Raw genomic sequence first — 23,818 nt, 5'->3', positions numbered from 1 at the left:
TACCACCGCTGCATCCCGCAGACTTCACTTAGTTGTGAGATGGGCGCGCTTAACACGAAGGTCAACTAGTGGCGCGCGGGTCACACTGCTTCCCGTTGCGTCCTCTGAAATGTGGGCAATCTGGCGCCATACCACATGGAGAAGAGGCGCAACTTGCTGCCCAGACACTTCACTGACAAGGATATCTACGCCACAGCCGTCATGGAACTAGCCAGAGTTCAAACAGTATTGTTCACAATTGACGCACTGCAAAAGCTACTCCCTCGCTCCTGCTGAGGGACAGAAGTATCTGAAGTAACAGTCCGCCTCAATACCGGGAAACGCTGCAACTTCCAGCCACTGGCCACAATTGCGCCGAGGAAAGGATCACTCCCAGAGACGCGGTGCAGAGCCAGAGAAGGAAGGGGAAAGAGAAAGCACACTCTGGGTACCTCACACGGCAGCAAATGTCCAGAACCGCAGCAGGTGACTACGACGGACTTCCCCCAAGGAGCGGGGACGTGCACAGGTGCCTCTTCTTCACAGGCATGGAATCAACAAGCAGAAACCCCGGGGCAGGCACAGGAGTCTTCAAAACATGTTCAGAGGTAATCTTTCTGGCAACACCATGCAGAAGTGCAGAATCACCAAGCAGGAGAGCAGGAATCACCACCCAGAAGTGCAGGAAGGAGAGAGTAATGAAAGGGGAGATCTCAGAGATGGCCCCCTTCGCCAAATCGTCACCAGTGTTATAATGAAGAAAGTCACTGTGACAAGGTAAGGTCAAGCGTCTTTATTCTGTCATCCACTCTTCCCAACTGACAGGCTGTCCAACATTCTACAGTGAACTCTGGAGGAACTTTCCAAAAGGGGAAGGGAGGCGGGGGAGGGAGGAAGGTACCAAGGGGAGAGAGGAAGATTACAACAGTTTGCCCAAAGACCGGCTGGGTAGGTGATGGTCAAGGAGGGCAATCCATAGCCACTCTCCCCTTTAGCTCATGAGGTAGCTCCACTGGGCGTCAGTCAAAATTTCTAGGTCTCGGCTGCCAATTGAAAGATCTCCGGGTCAAGTGTCATGGAGGGTAAGCAAGAGCGGGGTCAGGTGAGGGCTGATCCAGAACAGGACGATGACCAATGATTTTAGATCAGGAGAGGTACTTGTTCCCGTGGAACATCCCACCAGCTCAGTTTGGGAGTGCCCCGGTACCTCAGGAGACCCCCGCGGCGGTACTCAGGACTGGCCCCAGTCGCCATCTTGGGGACAGGCACTGCAGCAAACTCCACTTCCACCTGAGATGCAAGCATTGTAAAAGGCAGAGGGTAGGGGGGCCAAGAAATCTCGGTAGCCTTTCCACCATGATAGGAGAGTTGGAAGAGACAGCTCCTAAATCTGCAGATCTTCGCCATTCCCCAAAGCAGTAGTGAGTGTTGGGCAATTGTCCAGGAACACAGTGATAAGGGGGCCATGGGCACCTCTGGGTCGAAAAGTGATGCTCGGAGAGTGGTAGGATGCCGAATAGAGCCTTATAGCCTAAACCAGGAAACCGGGGTTTCCAAGCTTCCAAAGGACATAGGGAGAGATCGCAGGCGGCAGTAAAGGAAAGAAGGTACCCTGGTGGTGATAGCACAGCCTTCCCATAGAGCACTGTTCTAGAGGCTCATGTGCTGCATTCGCCCAGATCTTACTTATGCTCAAAATGTCTCAGCCCCTCATTTCCTTGCAGCCACGAAGTCCAGAATAAACCACACCACCTTGGCACAGCTCTGTAAAGCCCGGCGTGGGAACAAGATCAGTTGTGCAGTGAACCGCTCCCCACAAGACACAGACGTTGCACCACTCTATAGCTTCCTAATACATCATGCTCAGATAGAGAAAGTGAAGCGGGCCGCGTTGTTTTACACGGTCGCCATTTTGAAGTCAGGCGCCGTTCCACTGGAGGTCGTCATGAGACTACAGTTGGATATGAGATGTCAAAAGAGACTTCAAATCGTAGGCATTGCTTCTTTACGCTTGACTAGTGTTTCGTTAGCAAGACACCAAAGCTTAAATCCGCAAAGAAAAGCTCTGTATTTTGCGGGTAGCCACCATTTTGAAATCAGGCTGCATAAGATAAACAATTACCGCAAAAGCCTCTGGTAATGGCAATAATGCTGCAAATACCTCATCAAGTGTGCGCCGAGACTCAAACTCGCGGATCCAATGTTTGGTGAGGAAAAAAGGATCATTGGTGACTTATTAACCCCCTCCATAATCAAGCCGACCAAATCCGCCATTTTAAGTTGTCGGGTCTCGTGGTGGATATTGCCATGACAGTGCTAGAATACCATTACTGGCACAAGAAGTAAGGCAACATCTATTGCCCTGTTAGCTGGGGTCTTGTTACTCTATATATGCAGGGCTGCCACATGGAAAAATAGTGAATACCCTACTGTCTAGATGCATCCACGAATAAAGACGCAGCAGTAGGTCAAGCAGTTCTCCGATATCTATTCCAGTGAGGCGAGTTAATTTTATTGCTATATAGATATACATATAGAAAGTTTATTTGGCTTGCTTTAGATGCTTCCCATCTCCACATGTTTCATACTCTGTCAAGTTTGGTACTTCTTGCTGTTCAGACACAAGCATGTGAATCTATGAAAGATTCAATACTGGAGCATGTGAATCTATGAAAGATTCAATACTGGAGAAAAAAACAATTACTTACCTGTACACTGTAGTCTCCAGTTTTGACATCTACCATATATTCACAAGCTACTCTCCCTCCTCCCTTCAAACGGCATTCTGCACATCGGATACCTCACTTATGTTGCCCTTATACTTGTGCTTAGAAATCTGAGGTATGGTGGCCGGTGAGTGGATGAGTGATGCAGCAACTACTCTGTGATTGGCTGGAGTTTAGTTACTTTTAAAAGAAAGAGAATTGGTTAACAATGTCACCTGTTTACACTACTTATTATATTTACCATGGGGCTCTCACCTCAACAACCGGAAAGATGCAATCGTGTGAATCTATGAAAGATGTCAATACTGGAGAACCACAGTGGAAGTAACTTGTGTCTGCTAACAGAAAAGGCATTGTCACCCTTTTTCTTACATTCTGTGAAACTTTGCTCATTGCTTAAAAACAATAAAGGAGAAGTGAAGTTATCAGCATCCATGAAATCTTCCTCATTACTTCGAAACATTCACTGGAAAAATTAACTTGATTCACACAAAATAATATGTATATAGTCAAGAAGACTTGATTATCACATTACAATGAATAATACCATGGATAAATGTGGATTTTATATTTGCTACTTATGTCTAAATAACCAGCATACATAATTCAAGAAAGGGGCTACCTAAATGGAAATATATATAATTATCATATAACAATGCACCTCACTGTAGAAGTACATGGCCTCTTCAAGGCTGCAAAAATAATTGATTTGTCGCACAGCAAAGTTCTATACTCAGTTCAACACACAAAAGTAGTAAGCTAGTAAATGTTAATGAGGTTTGCAGCCCAGGTGGCGTCTCTTGTCAAGGATGACCAGTTGAATCAACAAAAACAAGTGCCTCCAATGTCCATTGGAGGCATCCCTTGGCGCTCCACTCTCAGAGAGTTCAAATTATTTCAAAATAAAGATCCATGCAACGTTTTGATTCCATATCTTATATTCAACAGTTCAGGAAAAATCTTATTGAATCCATCAACAATCGTTCGTATCAAATAACCAATTCATTGAACGGTATCATAATAACACAAATCACAGTCCAATGCATTTCGGGCTGTGTGCCCTTCATCCGGGACAATGGCTAGAAGCAAGACAAAAATAAGATCTATAAGTCTCCCACATCATATGATAACACTACATGAAACATGGTAACGAAATGACGGCATCAATACACATTCAATATACATTCAGTGCTCTCCCTTTAAGTGTATGCATGCAAAGAAAATTAAGTAGAAATAGGTCTCACGTTTTGTGCTTGAAGTTCTACGAAGTAAAACAATGTTCTGTGAGAAATCAAAATAAATACGGACGCTGTTACTTAGCGCTAACACAAAGGAGTAACATGATATGAAACATAGTAATCCACTGTTATTCCTTACTTGTAATACGCAGAGCGCGTTTGTATACTGTTCGTGACCGGATTGTCCTTCCTATCTGGCGCGAAAAAAGTTCGAAGAAGTGTGAGCCAATCACAGTGGATATTAATATAATTGAGTCTAGGTTCATTTGTGTGACTCGGTTTGATACGTTAGATTATCCTGTCACGTGATCAGTAAACACACCAATCGGCGGTAAATGCAGATTGTTTACAAACAAAATAACGAAGGACTATCTTACCTGTAAAACCAATGGTGAAACAGAAAATATACAAACCATGATTTATGTAGATGCTAAGTATGGATAGAGCGACCCATACGAACTATCCAATAAAACTAAACAAGTTTTCAGAGATAACACAGAAATTCAATACGCTCATTAAGCCCATGGGGCTTGCTCGAATTAAGTAGGTAAATCCAATGGTTCTCTCTTTGGAGGAGAAAACGATTATTGTCTCTGCCTTCGATTTTATCCACAGTTTCAAGTACCACAAATTGCAGTTGCGAAATGTTGTGGTTGGCCTCTAGAAAATGAGTAGCTACAGTGGACTTCAAATTTTTTGTACGAATATTTGACTTATGTTCATTCAGTCTTGTCTTTATCTTACGTTCAGTCTTTCCAACATATGACTTGCCACATGGACATTTCAGCATGTAGATCAGATTCGAACTGTCGCAGGTTGCATTGACATTGAGGTTGATTTTGCTTCCCTTCATTGGATGGGTTATGTGGTTACCTCTTATTATGCTGTTGCAATTTCCACACTGTAGGCAAGGACGAGTACCTCTGTATTGTTTATTGTCCGATGTGGTGTGTTTGAGCATTTCACCAAAGTTCCTATTCCTAGTGAATGCAAAAATAGGGGAATTTTGGAAGGACTGTTGGAAATCAGGTTCAGCTTTAAGTATGTTCCAGTGATTCTTTATGATCCTTTTAAAGTTGAAACTTGCAGTAGAATATTTGGAAACAATTGTCATTCTGTCTTGTTGAGGTTTTTGTTTGACAGTTAACAGATCTTTTCTTTGCATATTCTCAACTTTTTGTGCAGCTTGCTGAATCATAGGTTCTGGATAGTTCCTCTTGCGAAATCTCTCTCCCATTTCTTTGATGTTAGCTGAGGCTTTTGTAGGGTCTGACGTGATGCGTTTCGCTCGCATCATCTGCGATACAGGTAAATGTCTTTTCAGTGATTCTTGATGAAAACTGTGATAGTGAAGGGTGTTGTTTTTATCTGTACTTTTCCTGTACATTTCTGTTTCAATCTTTCCTTCATTTAGATTGACTCGGACATCCAAAAAGGTCAATGATTTCGTTGAAATTTCCCAAGTAAATTGGATTCTTTCTTCTTGTCTGTTCAGTTCATTCAGAGCAAGTTCTAATGATTCTGGACTGTTCTTCCATAAAATGAAAACATCGTCGATATAACGTACAAACATTTTCAGGTTGTTCTTCCACTGTGCTTTACTCAAGATATGTTGGGTTTCATACGCTTTCATATACAGATTAGCGTAGACCGGGGCTGCGCTATTTCCCATGCTCGTTCCAATCAGCTGTTGGTACCACGTATTATCATACTTAAAATAACTATGATAAAGCGTGAAAATAACGAGTTCCATAAGAAAGGACTGGAGTTTGGGATCATATTCTGTCGATAAGATTGCTTCTTCCATTGCTTCAATGCCCGAACCATGCGGGATGGAGGTATACAGAGATTTAACATCTGCTGTGCATAGTATCAAAGATTCTTGATCGTCAAGATTTAGAGCATTCAGTTTGGACAGAAAATCCGTGGTATCTCGGATGTAGGTGACCGTCCAGAAAATGGTCACGCTTTATCATAGTTATTTTAAGTATGATAATACGTGGTACCAACAGCTGATTGGAACGAGCATGGGAAATAGCGCAGCCCCGGTCTACGCTAATCTGTATATGAAAGCGTATGAAACCCAACATATCTTGAGTAAAGCACAGTGGAAGAACAACCTGAAAATGTTTGTACGTTATATCGACGATGTTTTCATTTTATGGAAGAACAGTCCAGAATCATTAGAACTTGCTCTGAATGAACTGAACAGACAAGAAGAAAGAATCCAATTTACTTGGGAAATTTCAACGAAATAATTGACCTTTTTGGATGTCCGAGTCAATCTAAATTAAGGAAAGATTGAAACAGAAATGTACAGGAAAAGTACAGATAAAAACAACACCCTTCACTATCACAGTTTTCATCAAGAATCACTGAAAAGACATTTACCTGTATCGCAGATGATGCGAGCGAAACGCATCACGTCAGACCCTACAAAAGCCTCAGCTAACATCAAAGAAATGGGAGAGAGATTTCGCAAGAGGAACTATCCAGAACCTATGATTCAGCAAGCTGCACAAAAAGTTGAGAATATGCAAAGAAAAGATCTGTTAACTGTCAAACAAAAACCTCAACAAGACAGAATGACAATTGTTTCCAAATATTCTACTGCAAGTTTCAACTTTAAAAGGATCATAAAGAATCACTGGAACATACTTAAAGCTGAACCTGATTTCCAACAGTCCTTCCAAAATCCCCCTATTTTTGCATTCACTAGGAATAGGAACTTTGGTGAAATGCTCAAACACACCACATCGGACAATAAACAATACAGAGGTACTCGTCCTTGCCTACAGTGTGGAAATTGCAACAGCATAATAAGAGGTAACCACATAACCCATCCAATGAAGGGAAGCAAAATCAACCTCAAAGTCAATGCAACCTGCGACAGTTCGAATCTGATCTACATGCTGAAATGTCCATGTGGCAAGCCATATGTTGGAAAGACTGAACGTAAGATAAAGACAAGACTGAATGAACATAAGTCAAATATTCGTACAAAAAATTTGAAGTCCACTGTAGCTACTCATTTTCTAGAGGCCAACCACAACATTTCGCAACTGCAATTTGTGGTACTTGAAACTGTGGATAAAATCGATGGCAGAGACAATAATCGATTTCTCCTCCAAAGAGAGAACCATTGGATTTACCTACCTAATTCGAGCAAGCCCCATGGGCTTAATGAGCGTATTGAATTTCTGTGTTATCTCTGAAAACTTGTTTAGTTTTATTGGATAGTTCGTATGGGTCGCTCTATCCATACTTAGCATCTACATAAATCATGGTTTGTACATTTTCTGTTTCACCATTGGTTTTACAGGTAAGATAGTCCTTCGTTATTTTGTTTGTAAACAATCTGCATTTACCGCCGATTGGTGTGTTTACCGATCACGTGACAGGATAATCTAACGTATCAAACCGAGTCACACAAATGAACCTAGACTCAATTATATTAATATCCACTGTGATTGGCTCACATTTCTTCGAACTTTTTTCGCGCCAGATAGGAAGGACAATCCGGTCACGAACAGTATACAAACGCGTTCTGCGTATTACAAGTAAGCAATAACAGTGGATTACTATGTTTCATATCATGTTACTCCTTTGTGTTAGCGCTAAGTAACAGCGTCCGTATTTATTTTGATTTCTCACAGAACATTGTTTTACTTCGTAGAACTTCAAGCACAAAACGTGAGACCTATTTCTACTTAATTTTCTTTGCATGCATACACTTAAAGGGAGAGCACTGAATGTGTATTGATGCCGTCATTTCGTTACCATGTTTCATGTAGTGTTATCATATGATGTGGGAGACTTATAGATCTTATTTTTGTCTTGCTTCTAGCCATTGTCCCGGATGAAGGGCACACAGCCCGAAATGCATTGGACTGTGATTTGTGTTATTATGATACCGTTCAATGAATTGGTTATTTGATACGAACGATTGTTGATAGATTCAATAAGATTTTTCCTGAACTGTTGAATATAAGATATGGAATCAAAACGTTGCATGGATCTTTATTTTGAAATAATTTGAACTCTCTGAGAGTGGAGCGCCAAGGGATGCCTCCAATGGACATTGGAGGCACTTGTTTTTGTCTCTTCAAGGCTGCATCATGCCTCCTGATTAGATACAGAGCAGCTGATGCTCAACAGCATGCAGTGTCCTATATGTGTATTGGCTGAAGAAAACTCACAAAGCTGAACACTTCGTTATTACATTAAATTTATAGGAGGCTCCATCCTCGCTCAGGGCCATATCTTCTCTCACAGCCAGATGCCTCCATATCCCTTTCTGAAGTGGTGTCCACCAAGCAGGATCATATCCCTTTCTCATGATTGCATCCATGGCTTAGTACCACATACTCCATTCACTTCCTCCACCTCATACTCTTACCGTGAGGTCTTATACTTTCAATTCCTTCCCTCAACAATCCACCTTCCATCAGTGTCCAATCAATTCTGATCCCTCTCCCTCTTCCTCAGGGTTGCATACCTTTCTCAGGACCATACTGCATCTCAGTGTTGCATCCTTTCACATGCCTCCCGCAACAATCCTCCCTCCCTCAGAGTTACATCCTTTCTCTCATGATCACAACCTTTTTTCCTCTATTTGAATAACCTTAATTTCCTAGCCTCACAGTCGAGTTCAGTCGAGTTCAGCACCTGCCATCAGAGTCACCCCCTTTCCTTAGAGCTTGCTTCCATTTCTTAGGCTTTTATTCCGTCCTCAGGGCTACCCTGTCATTTGTGGTCCAATCCTCTGCCTTGATTGCAGTGCCTATCATAAATACCTTAGGCTCATCTCTCTTTCATTATTACCTCTCTCACTCTCACCTCCCTCAAAAGCACCTTCCTCCAGAATCACATCAGTCTCATAGTCTAATTCCTTCACACTCATTCAGGATCCACTAGTCATTTGCTTTCCTCCCTATCGTTTCTAGGTGTAGAACGATCAGCCCTAGTTAAGTTACATATGTTTATTTTATGCCGCCCACCCCTCACTTTCAGTTCAAATGCAATCCTCTGAGGCCTATCATAATGCTTTTTAACTTGAGGTGCTCTGTGCACCATGTGCCTGGACGTCCTGCAACGGTTAACTGCAGAGTCTTACCGAAACCATATGGCATAGGAGCTTGTGCTTCCACACACATCACCCCTAACCTGAACTGGCCTTGGACACTAAAGAAATGCTCAGAAAGTCTGTTCAGATTAAGAGGAAAGGATTTAAGATTCCACTTTCAAAAGAGAATTTAGTTTACTAATATCCAAAACTACCAAAGAAAGCATGTTTTGATGCAGACCAATAATCTAAATTATGGGTTGTCGGAGGGGTAATGTGAGGAAGCTTTTTTATAGATGTGGGCAGGACAGAGTTAGTGATTAAGCCAAAGGTAGTTATAAAAATAGATGCCTGGATAGATTATTCACTGCACATAGTGTCACTAGAATGCTGGCAAAGAGGTAGGGTTTGCAAATGATTCCACCAATTGTGCAACACATTTGGAACAAACATATATTTGTATTCTGGGTAAAAGAAGGCGATGGAAAATTTGCCTGGATAATGGAATACTGAAGTTGGGGTCTTTTGATTCTGGCGGAAGTATGTTTCAGCAACCACATTCAAACTATCTTAGTTTGCTCAAAACTGGAAGTATGATAAGAACTATTATATTGTATAGAATCCTATGTGAACAGGGAGTTGAGTATCTCAGACATATCTCAGACATAAATTAATCTAGTCCACAAGATACATTTTACTTATTTTTGGTGTGGACTGCGAGGAGGAACACATGGATCTTCTCTGGTTTAGGATTTTGACTGACATCCCCAGATTAAATTTGCAACACTGCCTTACGCTACTAGAACATGCAAACATTCGATTTTGTTACTTAAAACTGTATTGTCATTTTGTAGTAAAACCTCAGAGGTGAGGGGTATGGAGTGGTAATGCCCAAGTTGTTCATATCCATCCTGCACACCAACATACTGATAAACCCTTCATATTTCAAAGCCAAACTGTTTGAAAGTAAAATTACAGTAAGCAAATGGAAACTACTGAGTGTTGTATTTATTAAAACATTTGAACTTCTAACTTTATGATCTTTCTTGTGATCTTTGTCTTAGCTTGTACGCATAGTTTTTCCAGACCTTAAGACAAGGAGGCTTGGCACTAGAGGAAATGCAAGGTAAATTCTTGTTTCAATTTGTACCGTAAATTAAAGCTGTTTGGGTCAGAAACATTTGCAATTATTCATCCCCCAATGCTTTTCATGATCTGATACAGATAAGTAATTCTTAAGATTCATGAAAGTACATTAGAATTCTTGCAGAAGAGGACTTATCTTTTTAAAAGTTGTGTATCATAGCTGACAGTGAAAAATATATAAACGTCATCAGGTTATGCATAAATGCCATACCTGGAACGCAACACTGCACCTTGAAGTCACGCTTTATTTTGTCTGGGGAATGGCGAATTGGCTAACCACTGTACAGTAAAATCCCAGAAATGTGCCAGAATAGGAACAGGTGGTATAGCCTCTGAGTTGAGAATGGAACCAAGCAGAAGTGTGGCCGAACCCAGCAGACTGTACACCAAGTAGGACTGTTCAGATGGTCTCCAGATCAAATTTAGGGGAGGATGCTCACTTTACACCCCAGTATTGGTATTTCTGCTGTATCCAAAGTTGGATACTGTTGGAACTGGGGTCACCAGTCCCCTAGGGTAGCATGGCACGAGCGGGTAGGCATCCGAAAGCACATGTGTTAAGCGATCATGCAGCACACTCTCACACTGAGACAGAAACCTGGGCACGCAAAAAAAAAATTACTCCACTCCAAAGTTTGTGTAAAAACAAGTAATTTGTATTAAGATAAATAGTTAAATAGAGCAGGATCAGGGAAATCATAAATTCATTTAGAATACATGTGTCTCCAAACTTGCGATCAATATCGGATGAACAGATATTAAATAATCAATAATTATTAAATATTGGATCAATAAATATTAGTTAGATAAATAGTAAATACTCAATAAATATCAGATATTAGATAAATACATCTTCAGAAATCCATAGGCCTGTCCTTTGCCTTGCTTCATGACAGCACCTGTAAAAATGCATTGATGAGACAACCAAATAACATGGCATTTGTTCCTGTAGGTTTTTCACCCATGTTTCACCAACCATAAATAGGTGAATAAATAACTGTAGGTTTCAGTCAATAAATACAGCCCTAAAGAGGCGAAAACATTTCACTAAGAATAAATATTCCATATAGCAAGGATGGGCATACCTTTTGGAGAACTTCTCATTGGGCCCAGATAACCCTTGCATTAGCCAGCACTAACTAGGAGAAAACATTGCAAAATAAATAAATATCCCCTTGTGCCGGTTTAACTGTTGCCTCAAACAGGAATAACCCTTCTAGGTAACACTCCTAGTAAGAATAACATTAGGCAGTTAAACGGTTTAAAGGAAAACCTTCCCATTGGTTATACATCAACATTACATTCATGAAGTAACCTCTTCTCGCTGTAGGTATAAAACAATTTGTTAAGTGTAGGTCAAACATTTCCTTGAATATGAAACACCATATTAGAGAGAACATTGGCTGTGCATAACTCTTCTCCCCTATTAGGAGTAAAACATCTCATAAACAGATAAATGATGTATCATAACTGACTATAGGTCAAAGTTATCACTCTCCTCACACAGGGAAAAGACTTCCTGAAAAAGTCAATGTAGAACATTTCATTTAACCAGCATTACCCATTTCATCAGGTAAGAATCAACCTTTCTTTTAACTAGGTTAAACTACTACAACACCTGAGGCTGGAATAGACATGACATGTCAAGTCAAGTCAAGTCAAAAAATTTGTATAGCGCACTACATACCCAGAGGGTTTCAAGGCGCTTAGGAAGGGGAGGAGGATTATTTGTCAAATATCCACGTTTTAAGCTGCTTTCTGAACGCTAGGTGGTTCTGGGTGAGGCGAAGGTAAGCGGGGAGTGAGTTCCATGTTTTAGCAGCCAGGTATGAAAAGGATCTGCCTCCCATGGTGGTCTTGTTGATGCGAGGTACAGTGGCGAAGGCTTGGCTGGAAGAGCGTAGTTGTCGGGAGGGGGTGTAGAAGGACAGTCGAGAGTTGAGGCAATCTGGTCCGATGTCGTAGAGTGATTTGTGTGCGTGGGTAAGCAGTCGGAAAGTGATCCTCTTATTGACGGGTAGCCAGTGGAGGTCTTTAAGGTGACCGGAGATGTGTTCGTTGCGTGGGATGTCTAATATGAGCCTGGCTGAGGCGTTTTGGATTCGTTGGAGTTTCTTCTGGAGTTTAGCGGTGGTACCTGCGTAGAGGGTGTTTCCGTAGTCCAATCGGCTCGTGACCAGAGCGTGGGTGACTGTTTTCCTTGTTTCGGAGGGGATCCAGCGAAATGTTTTTCTGAGCATGCGAAGAATGTTGAAGCAGGAAGAGGATACGGCGTTGACTTGTCTGTTCATTGAGAGTGAAGAGTCCAGGATGACGCCCAGGTTCCGTGCGTGGTCTGTCGGAATGGGTGCTTTTCCGAGGGCTTCCGGCCACCAGGAGTCGTCCCAAGCAGAGGGGGATGTGCCTAAGATGAGGACTTCTGTTTTATCTGAGTTCAGTTTCAGACGGCTTTGTTTCATCCATTCAGCGACTTCTTTCATTCCTTCGTGTAGGTTAGTTTTGGCGGTGCTAGGGTCCTTGGTGACCCCAGAAACATTTCACCACATAGGGTTAAGCGCCCCATTACCTAAGGCACCCAGTTAATTACTCTCTTTGAACCAGCATAGGCATTTTCATGGAGCATGAACAAGCGTTCCATTGGGTAAAGTAAACACCTTTCCTTAGGTAAGGATAACCACTTTCTGAGGCAGCTAACAGCATTCAGACAACACTGCCTTAGACAGAAATATACATATCCTACGTTTGGGGGCAGAACATTTTAGTACCTGGCTGTAGGGGTTTCAGGAAACCTGGCACTAGGCGGGATTTAACATGTCATCAAATAGGCCCTCCAGAATTGCAGAACTAACAGGACTAAACATTTCCTTTTTCACAGATCAGCATTTCCTCATGAAAGGGAAAACATTTTAGATTAACAACCCCAGTATTTCATTATGGCAAAGTTAACCCAGGCCTTAGGCAACAAGTAGTCACGTCCCCCCAATCAGGGGTTAACATTAAAGGGCCCACCAGTCAATCTGGGCCTCCGCCCAGTTCAGGTAGTGCTGGGGGCACAACGGGGCCACTGGGGCCCAGTAACAACTTTTCCCAGGGGAGGGGCGGACACGGGGCCTTCTGTGGCCTCCCGCCCTCCTCCCCGAGGATTACCTTACTCTTCGGGCCGGTCGGGCCCCTTGCGGAGGTTTCCGGCAATGTCTGGGCCTTGTGGGGCTGGTGTTTCCGCTGGTGGGGGCCCAGGGAGGGCTCTCACTCTCCTCAGGGAGCTCTCCGGGATCTCTACCCGGCTTCCGTGCTGCTCGGGGGGGGGTGTCCGTCCTACAGCGGGGCCGGCCCGTCCTACAGCGGGGCCGGCCCAAGTCTCAGCGCGGCAGCAGCCAAGAGCCGGACAAGCAGGCGGGGGCGCGGCTCTAGACGCGGCACGCCCCCGTCACGTGACAAGGGTGCCGACTCCCTTGCAGCTTCAGGGACCGCCGCGGGCCTTCCTCCACATACCGGCGGTCCTCTCCTCACACCGGGGGCCGCCGGGGAAACTCCTCACTCCACGGCCGGGCTGCGACGACGGCCCTCAGATGTGGCGGCGGCCCTCTCCTGGCACCGAGGGCCGCCCGGGCAATTTCCACACGTCGCTAGGCGCTACAGGTAAGCGCTTGGCACAGGCCGCGCCTGAGGGGCACTTCTCGACGCTCTGGGACGACCCAATGGCAGGCAGAAGGGCGCTGAATACTGACAGCGCCTGGGGGCAAAATATAGCGCTCCTCAAGGGCACAGGATACGGCGCTTTTCAAGGCACGCAGTCTCTAGCGCTGATGAGAGGAACAGAACATAGCGCTTTACACAGGCACTGTTCCCAGCGCTTTGGGGGGGGGGGGGGGCAGGATACCGCACTCCTCCAGCACTTGAGGCACTTCACTACGCTTTGCAGGGGGGGCAACTTCCACAGCCCTGCAGGCAATTCACAGCGCTCCCACAGGACACAGCAATTCTTCACCAGTCAAGCGCTTAGAGGCAATGTAGCGCTTAGGCAGTTTCTAGGTTGGCGCTTCATTAGTAGTTGCTTTAAAATAGAGGCAGCTCACAGGACAAGCCACACAGCAGCGGCAGGTTAACTCAAGGACCCCAGGTGGCGTCAGGGGGGGCACAGGGAGCGACACAGCGCCAATACCTGGGTAGTTCCTCAAAAAGTCCTGTGGTTGCTTAGTTTCTTGTTGGCATGATGTTCCTTACGCCCTTAGTTTTGTTGCTTGGTTTCTTGTTCCTTGAAGGGGGGAATAGTTTGGTGGCTGGTGTTCCAAGTTCTTCTCAGCCAATCCCTTCAATTGGTCCCTGGGGGTTCCCTGCCGCGGGGTTAGGTCAGTGGGGGGGGGTACAGGATGCCTCAATACTTGTAAAGCAGCACACTAGGCCCTGTCATTCCAGCATCATAAGACCCTGCCCTGACCCCCACTGCCTATCCTCCTGAGTAGGTACTTCCCCAGGTCTCCCCTCAGTCCCTCTCCTCAGGAAAGTTTCCCTCCCTTTCCTTATATACTGCCAGTTGACAGTTGGTGGTGGCAGTTGGTGTCACCTCACCTCTTCCAGAAGGTTCCAGAGGCTTCCAGGAGGTTCCACCATTCTACCTGTGGACAGGCTGGCAGGCTAAGTTGATACATTGTTTGGAGGGGTTCCAGCCAGGCACTGGCCACTAGAACGCGCCCACTAAACCACGCTGCAGCAGCAGTGGTCAGTGGCAGCCATATTAGGGGTATAAGGCACCTGCATTTTAACACTAGTTTTAAACTACACAGGGCATTCTCCACCACCCAAGGCCTTTACATTGTTGTTACCATGAGGGCATTCTGATTTAAAAGGGAAATAAAAGGCGAAAAATTTTGGGGAAAGGGCCAAGTCTCACACATCTCCCCCCCCAGCCAAAAGCCAGGGTAGACCGATCATTCCCTTGATGGGCTTCCCTGCTTGGGGTGGAAAAAGGTGGACGCAGGCCCAATACCACCATGACATTCTCGCTAATCCAACCACCCCACTGGTGTTCCTAGTGGGATGCGGCCAGGACAGACCTCCAATCCAAATGTCTCTGGCCCTTGCTCTCTCTCAGAGTGGGGGGCAGTCGCCCCAGGCCCGTGGTACCTTTTTCCACTCTCGTCCTCAACCTAGGGTCTAAACCCTTAAGTTGACCTGGTGACAGGGGCGAGACCTACCTCTCCCTGCACCCCCTCCCAGGGTTCCGCACCCTCCCACCTGGAGTAGTACCCCTGAGAGTCACAACCGGGGGAACTCTGAATACAGAGATTCCTCCCGCCAGGTCAGGCAACCCCTGAACCTGGCCACACAACCCAGGATCTGAACCCCGTGGCTGGACCGGTGCCAGAGGAGAGTCCTTCCTCCCTCTGCACCCCCTTCCAGGGTTCCGCACCCTCCTCCCCGGATAGGTACCCCTGGAAGTCACATTGGTAGGGTCCATAGTTACTGGTACCCCACCCTCCAGGTCAGGCAATCCCTGCACCTGAAACCCCAGTCCAGGTTCTACACCCCGTGACTGGTCCAAACCCCGAACCTCGGGTACGCTGCCACCATGGAAGTACCTGGCACACATGATTTCAAGGTCTTCAGCTCTGTCTCTGTTAGCTGAAGCCTGTGCACCAGCTTCCCTTCCTTCATTGCAAGGCTCACACTCTCCCTTTTCTGCTCTAACCTCTTTGACGACACACACTCCCTTCCAAGGTTCTCTGGTGTGCCCGCCTCCCTGGGTGTGACCTGCCCCTCCTATCCCCATCCCCTCTCCCCTCTGGGTGGGCTCCTACCCGTGCCCCCAAAGTGGTACGGAGTTCCTTCTTCCCTCCGCCCAACAGGCACCCCCATCCCCTGACAACACTCCAGTACGCCAGGTGGGGACTCAGATAATTCAGGAAAAAGGTTCTAGGATGTGGCGACAGAATGAGGTCCAACAGGCCCTGATACACTCACAGGCTAGACAGTGGAGGGGTCAATTCCTAAGGCTTGCACACACAATAATTGTGCAGCCCAATTGCTGTGCACCCTGTCCCAATGGAGGGTGCTGCATGGTCACAGGTCCTGGATCCCACCGCTCGACACCAATATGTTGGAACTGGGGTCACCAGTCCCCTAGGGTAGCATGGCACGAGCGGGTAAGCACATGTGTTAAGCGATCATGCAGCACACTCTCACACTGAGACAGAAACCTGGGCACGCAAAAAAAAATGACTCCACTCCAAAGTTTGTGTAAAAACAAGTAATTTGTATTAAGATAAATAGTTAAATAGAGCAGGATCAGGGAAATCATAAATTCATTTAGAATACATGTGTCTCCAAACTTGCGATCAATATCGGATGAACAGATATTAAATAATCAATAATTATTAAATATTGGATCAATAAATATTAGTTAGATAAATAGTAAATACTCAATGAATATCAGATATTAGATAAATACATCTTCAGAAATCCATAGGCCTGTCCTTTGCCTTGCTTCATGACAGCACCTGTAAAAATGCATTGATGAGACAACCAAATAACATGGCATTTGTTCCTGTAGGTTTTTCACCCATGTTTCACCAACCATAAATAGGTGAATAAATAACTGTAGGTTTCAGTCAATAAATACAGCCCTAAAGAGGCGAAAACATTTCACTAAGAATAAATATTCCATATAGCAAGGATGGGCATACCTTTTGGAGAACTTCTCATTGGGCCCAGATAACCCTTGCATTAGCCAGCACTAACTAGGAGAAAACATTGCAAAATAAATAAATATCCCCTTGTGCCGGTTTAACTGTTGCCTCAAACAGGAATAACCCTTCTAGGTAACACTCCTAGTAAGAATAACATTAGGCAGTTCAACGGTTTAAAGGAAAACCTTCCCATTGGTTATACATCAACATTACATTCATGAAGTAACCTCTTCTCGCTGTAGGTATAAAACAATTCGTTAAGTGTAGGTCAAACATTTCCTTGAATATGAAACACCATATTAGAGAGAACATTGGCTGTGCATAACTCTTCTCCCCTATTAGGAGTAAAACATCTCATAAACAGATAAATGATGTATCATAACTGACTATAGGTCAAAGTTATCACTCTCCTCACACAGGGAAAAGACTTCCTGAAAAAGTCAATGTAGAACATTTCATTTAACCAGCATTACCCATTTCATCAGGTAAGAATCAACCTTTCTTTTAACTAGGTTAAACTACTACAACACCTGAGGCTGGAATAGACATGACATGTGACCCCAGAAACATTTCACCACATAGGGTTAAGCGCCCCATTACCTAAGGCACCCAGTTAATTACTCTCTTTGAACCAGCATAGGCATTTTCATGGAGCATGAACAAGCGTTCCATTGGGTAAAGTAAACACCTTTCCTTAGGTAAGGATAACCACTTTCTGAGGCAGCTAACAGCATTCAGACAACACTGCCTTAGACAGAAATATACATATCCTACGTTTGGGGGCAGAACATTTTAGTACCTGGCTGTAGGGGTTTCAGGAAACCTGGCACTAGGCGGGATTTAACATGTCATCAAATAGGCCCTCCAGAATTGCAGAACTAACAGGACTAAACATTTCCTTTTTCACAGATCAGCATTTCCTCATGAAAGGGAAAACATTTTAGATTAACAACCCCAGTATTTCATTATGGCAAAGTTAACCCAGGCCTTAGGCAACAAGTAGTCACGTCCCCCCAATCAGGGGTTAACTTTAAAGGGCCCACCAGTCAATCTGGGCCTCCGCCCAGTTCAGGTAGTGCTGGGGGCACAACGGGGCCACTGGGGCCCAGTAACAACTTTTCCCAGGGGAGGGGCGGACACGGGGCCTTCTGTGGCCTCCCGCCCTCCTCCCCGAGGATTACCTTTCTCTTCGGGCCGGTCGGGCCCCTTGCGGAGGTTTCCGGCAATGTCTGGGCCTTGTGGGGCTGGTGTTTCCGCTGGTGGGGGCCCAGGGAGGGCTCTCACTCTCCTCAGGGAGCTCTCCGGGATCTCTACCCGGCTTCCGTGCTGCTCGGGGGGGGGGTCCGTCCGACAGCGGGGCCGGCCCAAGTCTCAGCACGGCAGCAGCCAAGAGCCGGACAAGCAGGCGGGGGCGCGGCTCTAGACGCGGCGCACCCCCGTCACGTGACAAGGGTGCCGACTCCCTTGCAGCTTCAGGGACCGCCGCGGGCCTTCCTCCACATACCGGCGGTCCTCTCCTCACACCGGGTGCCGCCGGGGAAACTCCTCACTCCACGGCCGGGCTACGGCGGCGACGACGGCCCTCAGATGTGGCGGCGGCCCTCTCCTGGCACCGAGGGCCGCCCGGGCAATTTCCACACGTCGCTAGGCGCTACAGGTAAGCGCTTGGCACAGGCCGCGCCTGAGGGGCACTTCTCGACGCTCTGGGACGACCCAATGGCAGGCAGAAGGGCGCTGAATACTGACAGCGCCTGGGGGCAAAATATAGCGCTCCTCAAGGGCACAGGATACGGCGCTTTTCAAGGCACGCAGTCTCTAGCGCTGATGAGAGGAACAGAACATAGCGCTTTACACAGGCACTGTTCCCAGCGCTTTGGGGGGGGGGGCAGGATACTGCACTCCTCCAGCACTTGAGGCACTTCAATACGCTTTGCAGGGGGGGCAACTTCCACAGCCCTGCAGGCAATTCACAGCGCTCCCACAGGACACAGCAATTCTTCACCAGTCAAGCGCTTAGAGGCAATGTAGCGCTTAGGCAGTTTCTAGGTTGGCGCTTCATTAGTAGTTGCTTTAAAATAGAGGCAGCTCACAGGACAAGCCACACAGCAGCGGCAGGTTAACTCAAGGACCCCAGGTGGCGTCAGGGGGGGCACAGGGAGCGACACAGCGCCAATACCTGGGTAGTTCCTCAAAAAGTCCTGTGGTTGCTTAGTTTCTTGTTGGCATGATGTTTCTTGCGCCCTTGTAAATAGAAGCTTAGTTTCTTGTTGGCGTGATGTTCCTTACGCCCTTAGTTTTGTTGCTTGGTTTCTTGTTCCTTGAAGGGGGGAATAGTTTGGTGGCTGGTGTTCCAAGTTCTTCTCAGCCAATCCCTTCAAGTGGTCCCTGGGGGTTCCCTGCCGCGGGGTTAGGTCAGTGGGGGGGGTACAGGATGCCTCAATACTTGTAAAGCAGCATACTAGGCCCTGTCATTCCAGCATCATAAGACCCTGCCCTGACCCCCACTGCCTATCCTCCTGCGTAGGTACTTCCCCAGGTCTCCCCTCAGTCCCTCTCCTCAGGAAAGTTTCCCTCCCTTTCCTTATATACTGCCAGTTGACAGTTGGTGGTGGCAGTTGGTGTCACCTCACCTCTTCCAGAAGGTTCCAGAGGCTTCCAGGAGGTTCCACCATTCTACCTGTGGACAGGCTGGCAGGCTAAGTTGATACATTGTTTGGAGGGGTTCCAGCCAGGCCCTGGCCACTAGAACGCGCCCACTAAACCACGCTGCAGCAGCAGTGGTCAGTGGCAGCCATATTAGGGGTATAAGGCACCTGCATTTTAACACTAGTTTTAAACTACACAGGGCATTCTCCACCACCCAAGGCCTTTACATTGTTGTTACCATGAGGGCATTCTGATTTAAAAGGGAAATAAAAGGCGAAAAATTTTGGGGAAAGGGCCAAGTCTCACAGATACATACAGGGAGTGATCATGATGTGTACACAGTTCAAGTAATGTGTCTCGTTCCTCTTTGTAAGACTTCTGAAAATACTTGGGCTTGACATTAAGGGCCTGATTCACAACTGCACTTCGTAGTAGGTTTTACTTCAAAGTGCTATTCATAAACTTCACATTTGTAGTAACTTACACTTTTGCAGTAACTTATAAATGTAACTGACATTTTTTAGTAGCACAGTCAGGGACTTGAGCAAGGGACTGGGTAAAAAACGTGCTGAGTACAGAAAGAGTAGTAGAGTGCTGCCCAGCATCACACAGGTAGTCAGGAGAAAAAGGGATTCAAAGGGGAAGCCTGTAGAAGTGAACAAGATGGCTAAGACTCAGAAAAGAAGGGCACTCACAAGGCAATTTAGCATTCAGACTAACTACACCAAGGACGGGCATGCAAGACATATATATACACATTAACAATAAAGAGAATGTAGGTTAAAACACTCTGGAGCTCCACACGGTAAGCCTGAAGCTCAGTAAGTTCCTCACCCACAATTGCTGTTACAGATACTGACTGAAAATACCCACATATAGAAAATGCATGCAAAGGCCCTTGGAACAGATACCTATGGTGCTGTTATAAATGTAACTCAAAGACAATACTCACAGTGAACAAGAAACACCACTTAGGTTGTCAGCTGTGCCCACGGATCAGGACAATCAAACAGGAACACGCAAGGCAGTAATATCAAGGGGGTAGAACTAAATACAAGCACAATAGACAAGGAGCTAGCAAAGAGGAGTGCTCAACAGGAAAGGAAGGAAATCACAGGGCACACTTGGCAGAAAGCAAGTAACAAACATACAAGGTAATAGAATTTATTTATATTTATTATTTATTTATAACACTTATATAGCGCAGCTATCACCTTGCAGGTATCCTGGCGCTGTAACAGTATAGCTCCTGAGATGGAGAGCAGTGGGGACAACAGATAAGGAAAGCCAAAATTTAACGTTTAGGGAAAGAGCCAGGTTTTAATCCGCTTTCTGAAAGGGAGGAGTTCAGTGATTTGGCGAATGTCGAGGGGTAGGCTGTTCCAAAGCTTAGCGGCAGCAATTCTGAAGGATCTTCCCCCCGTCCTGACCTTGTAGAATCTTGGTATTGAGACAAGACAGGCTGTGGAGGAGCGGAGGGCTCTGGTTGGGATGTACCACGTGAACATGGATCGCAGGGGTTTGGGCCCAACTCCGTGTAATGCCTTAAAGACAAGACAAAGTGATTTAAAAGCCACTCGCTGCCTCATAGGAAGCCAGTGCAGCTCGACCAAAGCCGCAGTGGCCGAGGATCCCCTTGTCCAGCCAAGGGCTAGTTTGGCAGCGGCAGATTGAGCTCTTTGGAGTCGGTCAAGCAATACAACTGGAGCCTCTAACAGCATCGCCTTGCAATAGTCAAGGCGACTAAGAATAGTACACCTGACTATTAGCGCCCGGGCTTGTTAGGGGAGAAGTGGCATAATCTTGCATAGGGAGCGCAAGAGGGCCGAGCAAGTGGACACTGTTTTCGCAACCTGAGTTTCCATGCTAAGTTTGTCGTTCATCATGACACCCAGATTGCGAACGGTGGTGACCGGTTGAGGCTTTACCAGGGCTTCAGGGGGCCAGAAATCGGCTGGGAATAAGCGAGGGATCCGACTTCCGGCACAGTACAGAACCTCGGTTTTAGAGGAGTTAAATTGCAGGGAATTTTTGTGCAACCAACCAGCTGTGTCTCTCAGACAGTTGTGAAATGATTCCAGGGGGATTGATTCTTCCCCCTCCCAAGAGAGAATAAACTGAGTGTCATCAGCATAGTTTATGGCTTTTAGATTATGGGATTTTATTAGCGTGATCAAAGGTTTGAGGTAGACATTAAATAAAATAGGGCTGATAGACGAGCCTTGGGGCACCCCATGGGGAACTGGGGAGAAGGCAGATTGAAACGGGGGAGGGACACAGCCTGCTTCCTGTCCCGCAGGAAGGAGTGAAACCAGAGCAGGGCGGTGCCATCAACCCCTGCCTCCCTCAGTCTTTCCAGCAGAGTCACATGATTGACCGTATCGAATGCGGCAGACAGGTCCAGCAGGACCAGGGCAGCTGCCTGGCCCCTGTCTGCGCGCATACGAAGGTCCTCCATGGCAGTGAGAACAGCTGTTTCAGTGCCATGGGCCGGACGAAACCCAAATTGAATTTCGTCCAGGATGTTATTCAGCTCCAGGTGTTTGGAAAGACAGGAGCTCACCCAGCGCTCGACGATTTTCGCCGGGAAAGGTAATAGGGAGATAGGCCGATAGTTCAGTAAACATTCGGGGTTCAAGGAGGGTTTCTTCAGTAGAGAAGTGATGAGAGCCTGCTTCCAAGGAGCCGGAACAACCCCGCAACGCAGGGATTGATTGCAGATTCTGCAAAGGGTACAGAAGAGTTCCACTCCGAAAGCTTTCCAGGTGTTAGGGGGCAGAGGGTCAAGAGGGGAACCCGAAGAAATCCCACGAGCCAAACTATCGAAAGCCGCCTCCAAGATGGGGGGAAATTCCCGCAGGCATATAGTAGGAGAACACCCTGGGCTTATCTTTTTGTAGTCAATAGAGTCAGCTCCAGGGCTAGTGCTCAGGTTATGGATGATCGTCTCGATTTTGTCCTTGAAGAACTGTGCGAGATTGTCACAGAGTGCTTGTGTGGGAGGGATAGTTTTTTTGGCAGAGTTGGGGTGGGTGAGGTTGTTAAGGATCTGAAAGATGCTTTTAGAACTGTTGGAGGCTGTAGCTATAGTGGAGCAATAGTAGGTAGATTTACATTTAATAATTACAGCTTTATATTCCAGGAGTTTGTTTTTCCAGATCAGCTTGTTAGTGTCGGAATATCCTTGCCTCCATTTCCTCTCAGCCTGTTTGCAGGCTAGTTTAAGGGCTTTCAGGGAATCATCAAACCAAGGGGATGATGCTGTGCCCTTAGTTTTGCATCTTTTTAGGGGAACAAGGGAATCAATAATTGAGGATATCTTAGTGCAGAAAACCTCGTAGTTGTCTTCTACTGGATTGTGGGGGGAGAAACTGTCTTCCACTAGAAACACGGCACCAGTAGTTTTCAGCCTTCCTAGAGCTTTCCAGTCTCTATACATGAATTCCGAAAAGCTACTGTGTGTCGGCGTACTAGTCCCCTTACTAGTAATATAAAATTTAAGAAGGGAATGATCAGTCCAGCTCATAGGCAGGATATCGTTCACGTGTACTAGCTGAGGGGTAGAGAAGATGAGGTCGAGTCGATGTCCTGCTATGTGAGTGGGTTCCTTGACCAGTTGTTGGAGTCCCACGCTATCACAAGAGAGCACTAAATTGTTCAGTCCCGTGTCAAGAGTGCCATTCGACCAAAGGTTAAAATCACCTAAGATGATGAGCTTATTGTGGGAGGTCGCCATGTTGGTAAAGGAGGTAAGTAGCGATTGTTGTTGTTGGGAGCTGAAGGTCCCAGGAGGTCGGTAACAGATAATTGCCGTGAAAATAGCTCCTGTGTGACTGTTAATGGAGAGGCCTAGGAGCTCGGTCCCAGCGACCGGGTCCATGTCTAGGATGGTAACGAGCCAAGAGGCTCTGTAGATAATGCCTACTCCACCACCGCGGCCTTTGGGTCTAGGGAGATGCAGGATTTTAAAATCCTGTGGACAGGCCCAGTCTAATTCAATTTCACAGTCGGCGTGGGTCCACGTTTCGGTTAGAAAGAGAACATCCAAGTGATGAGTATCAATCAATAGTTGGATTTCGTCAGCATGCTTTGGCAGTGATCTGACATTAAGAAGTCCCCCCAGGAGCAGGCCCCTAATAGCGAAGTCCTGCACTGGGAAGGCAGCGTCAGTGAGGGTGAGATGACCTTCGTGCGCATGCTCTCTCAGGTTGAGCAAGGTTTCACGACTGTAAAGCGGGGGGGAAGCCCAAAGCCTTGTGTGAATTTGGGCAGAGTGGTCTGCGCTCGTCGCGTCATGGTCGCGGACGGGCGCAGACGGGCTTGCCTTAGGCG

The 23,818-nt window shown here is 46.2% G+C and overlaps 1 protein-coding gene across 3 annotated transcripts in view; it reads left to right on the top strand.

Annotated features, from left to right (window-relative positions):
• The window catches only part of RFX8 (regulatory factor X8), an 861,519-nt gene that overhangs the window by 60,278 nt on the left and 777,423 nt on the right, over window positions 1-23,818 (top strand). For all 3 annotated transcript variants that reach the window (XM_078658033.1, XM_078658035.1, XM_078658034.1), the window contains exon 3: window positions 10,073-10,134. In XM_078658033.1, coding sequence (XP_078514159.1) covers window positions 10,073-10,134 — 62 coding nt within the window. The remainder of the gene's footprint in view (window positions 1-10,072; window positions 10,135-23,818) is intronic.

This window comes from Lissotriton helveticus, chromosome 8 (assembly GCF_964261635.1).
Source record: "Lissotriton helveticus chromosome 8, aLisHel1.1, whole genome shotgun sequence".
In the NCBI taxonomy this organism is placed as follows: Eukaryota; Metazoa; Chordata; class Amphibia; order Caudata; family Salamandridae; genus Lissotriton; species Lissotriton helveticus.
The sequence above is the reverse complement of the archived record's forward strand: the minus strand, read 5'-3'. Positions and strand labels throughout refer to the sequence as shown.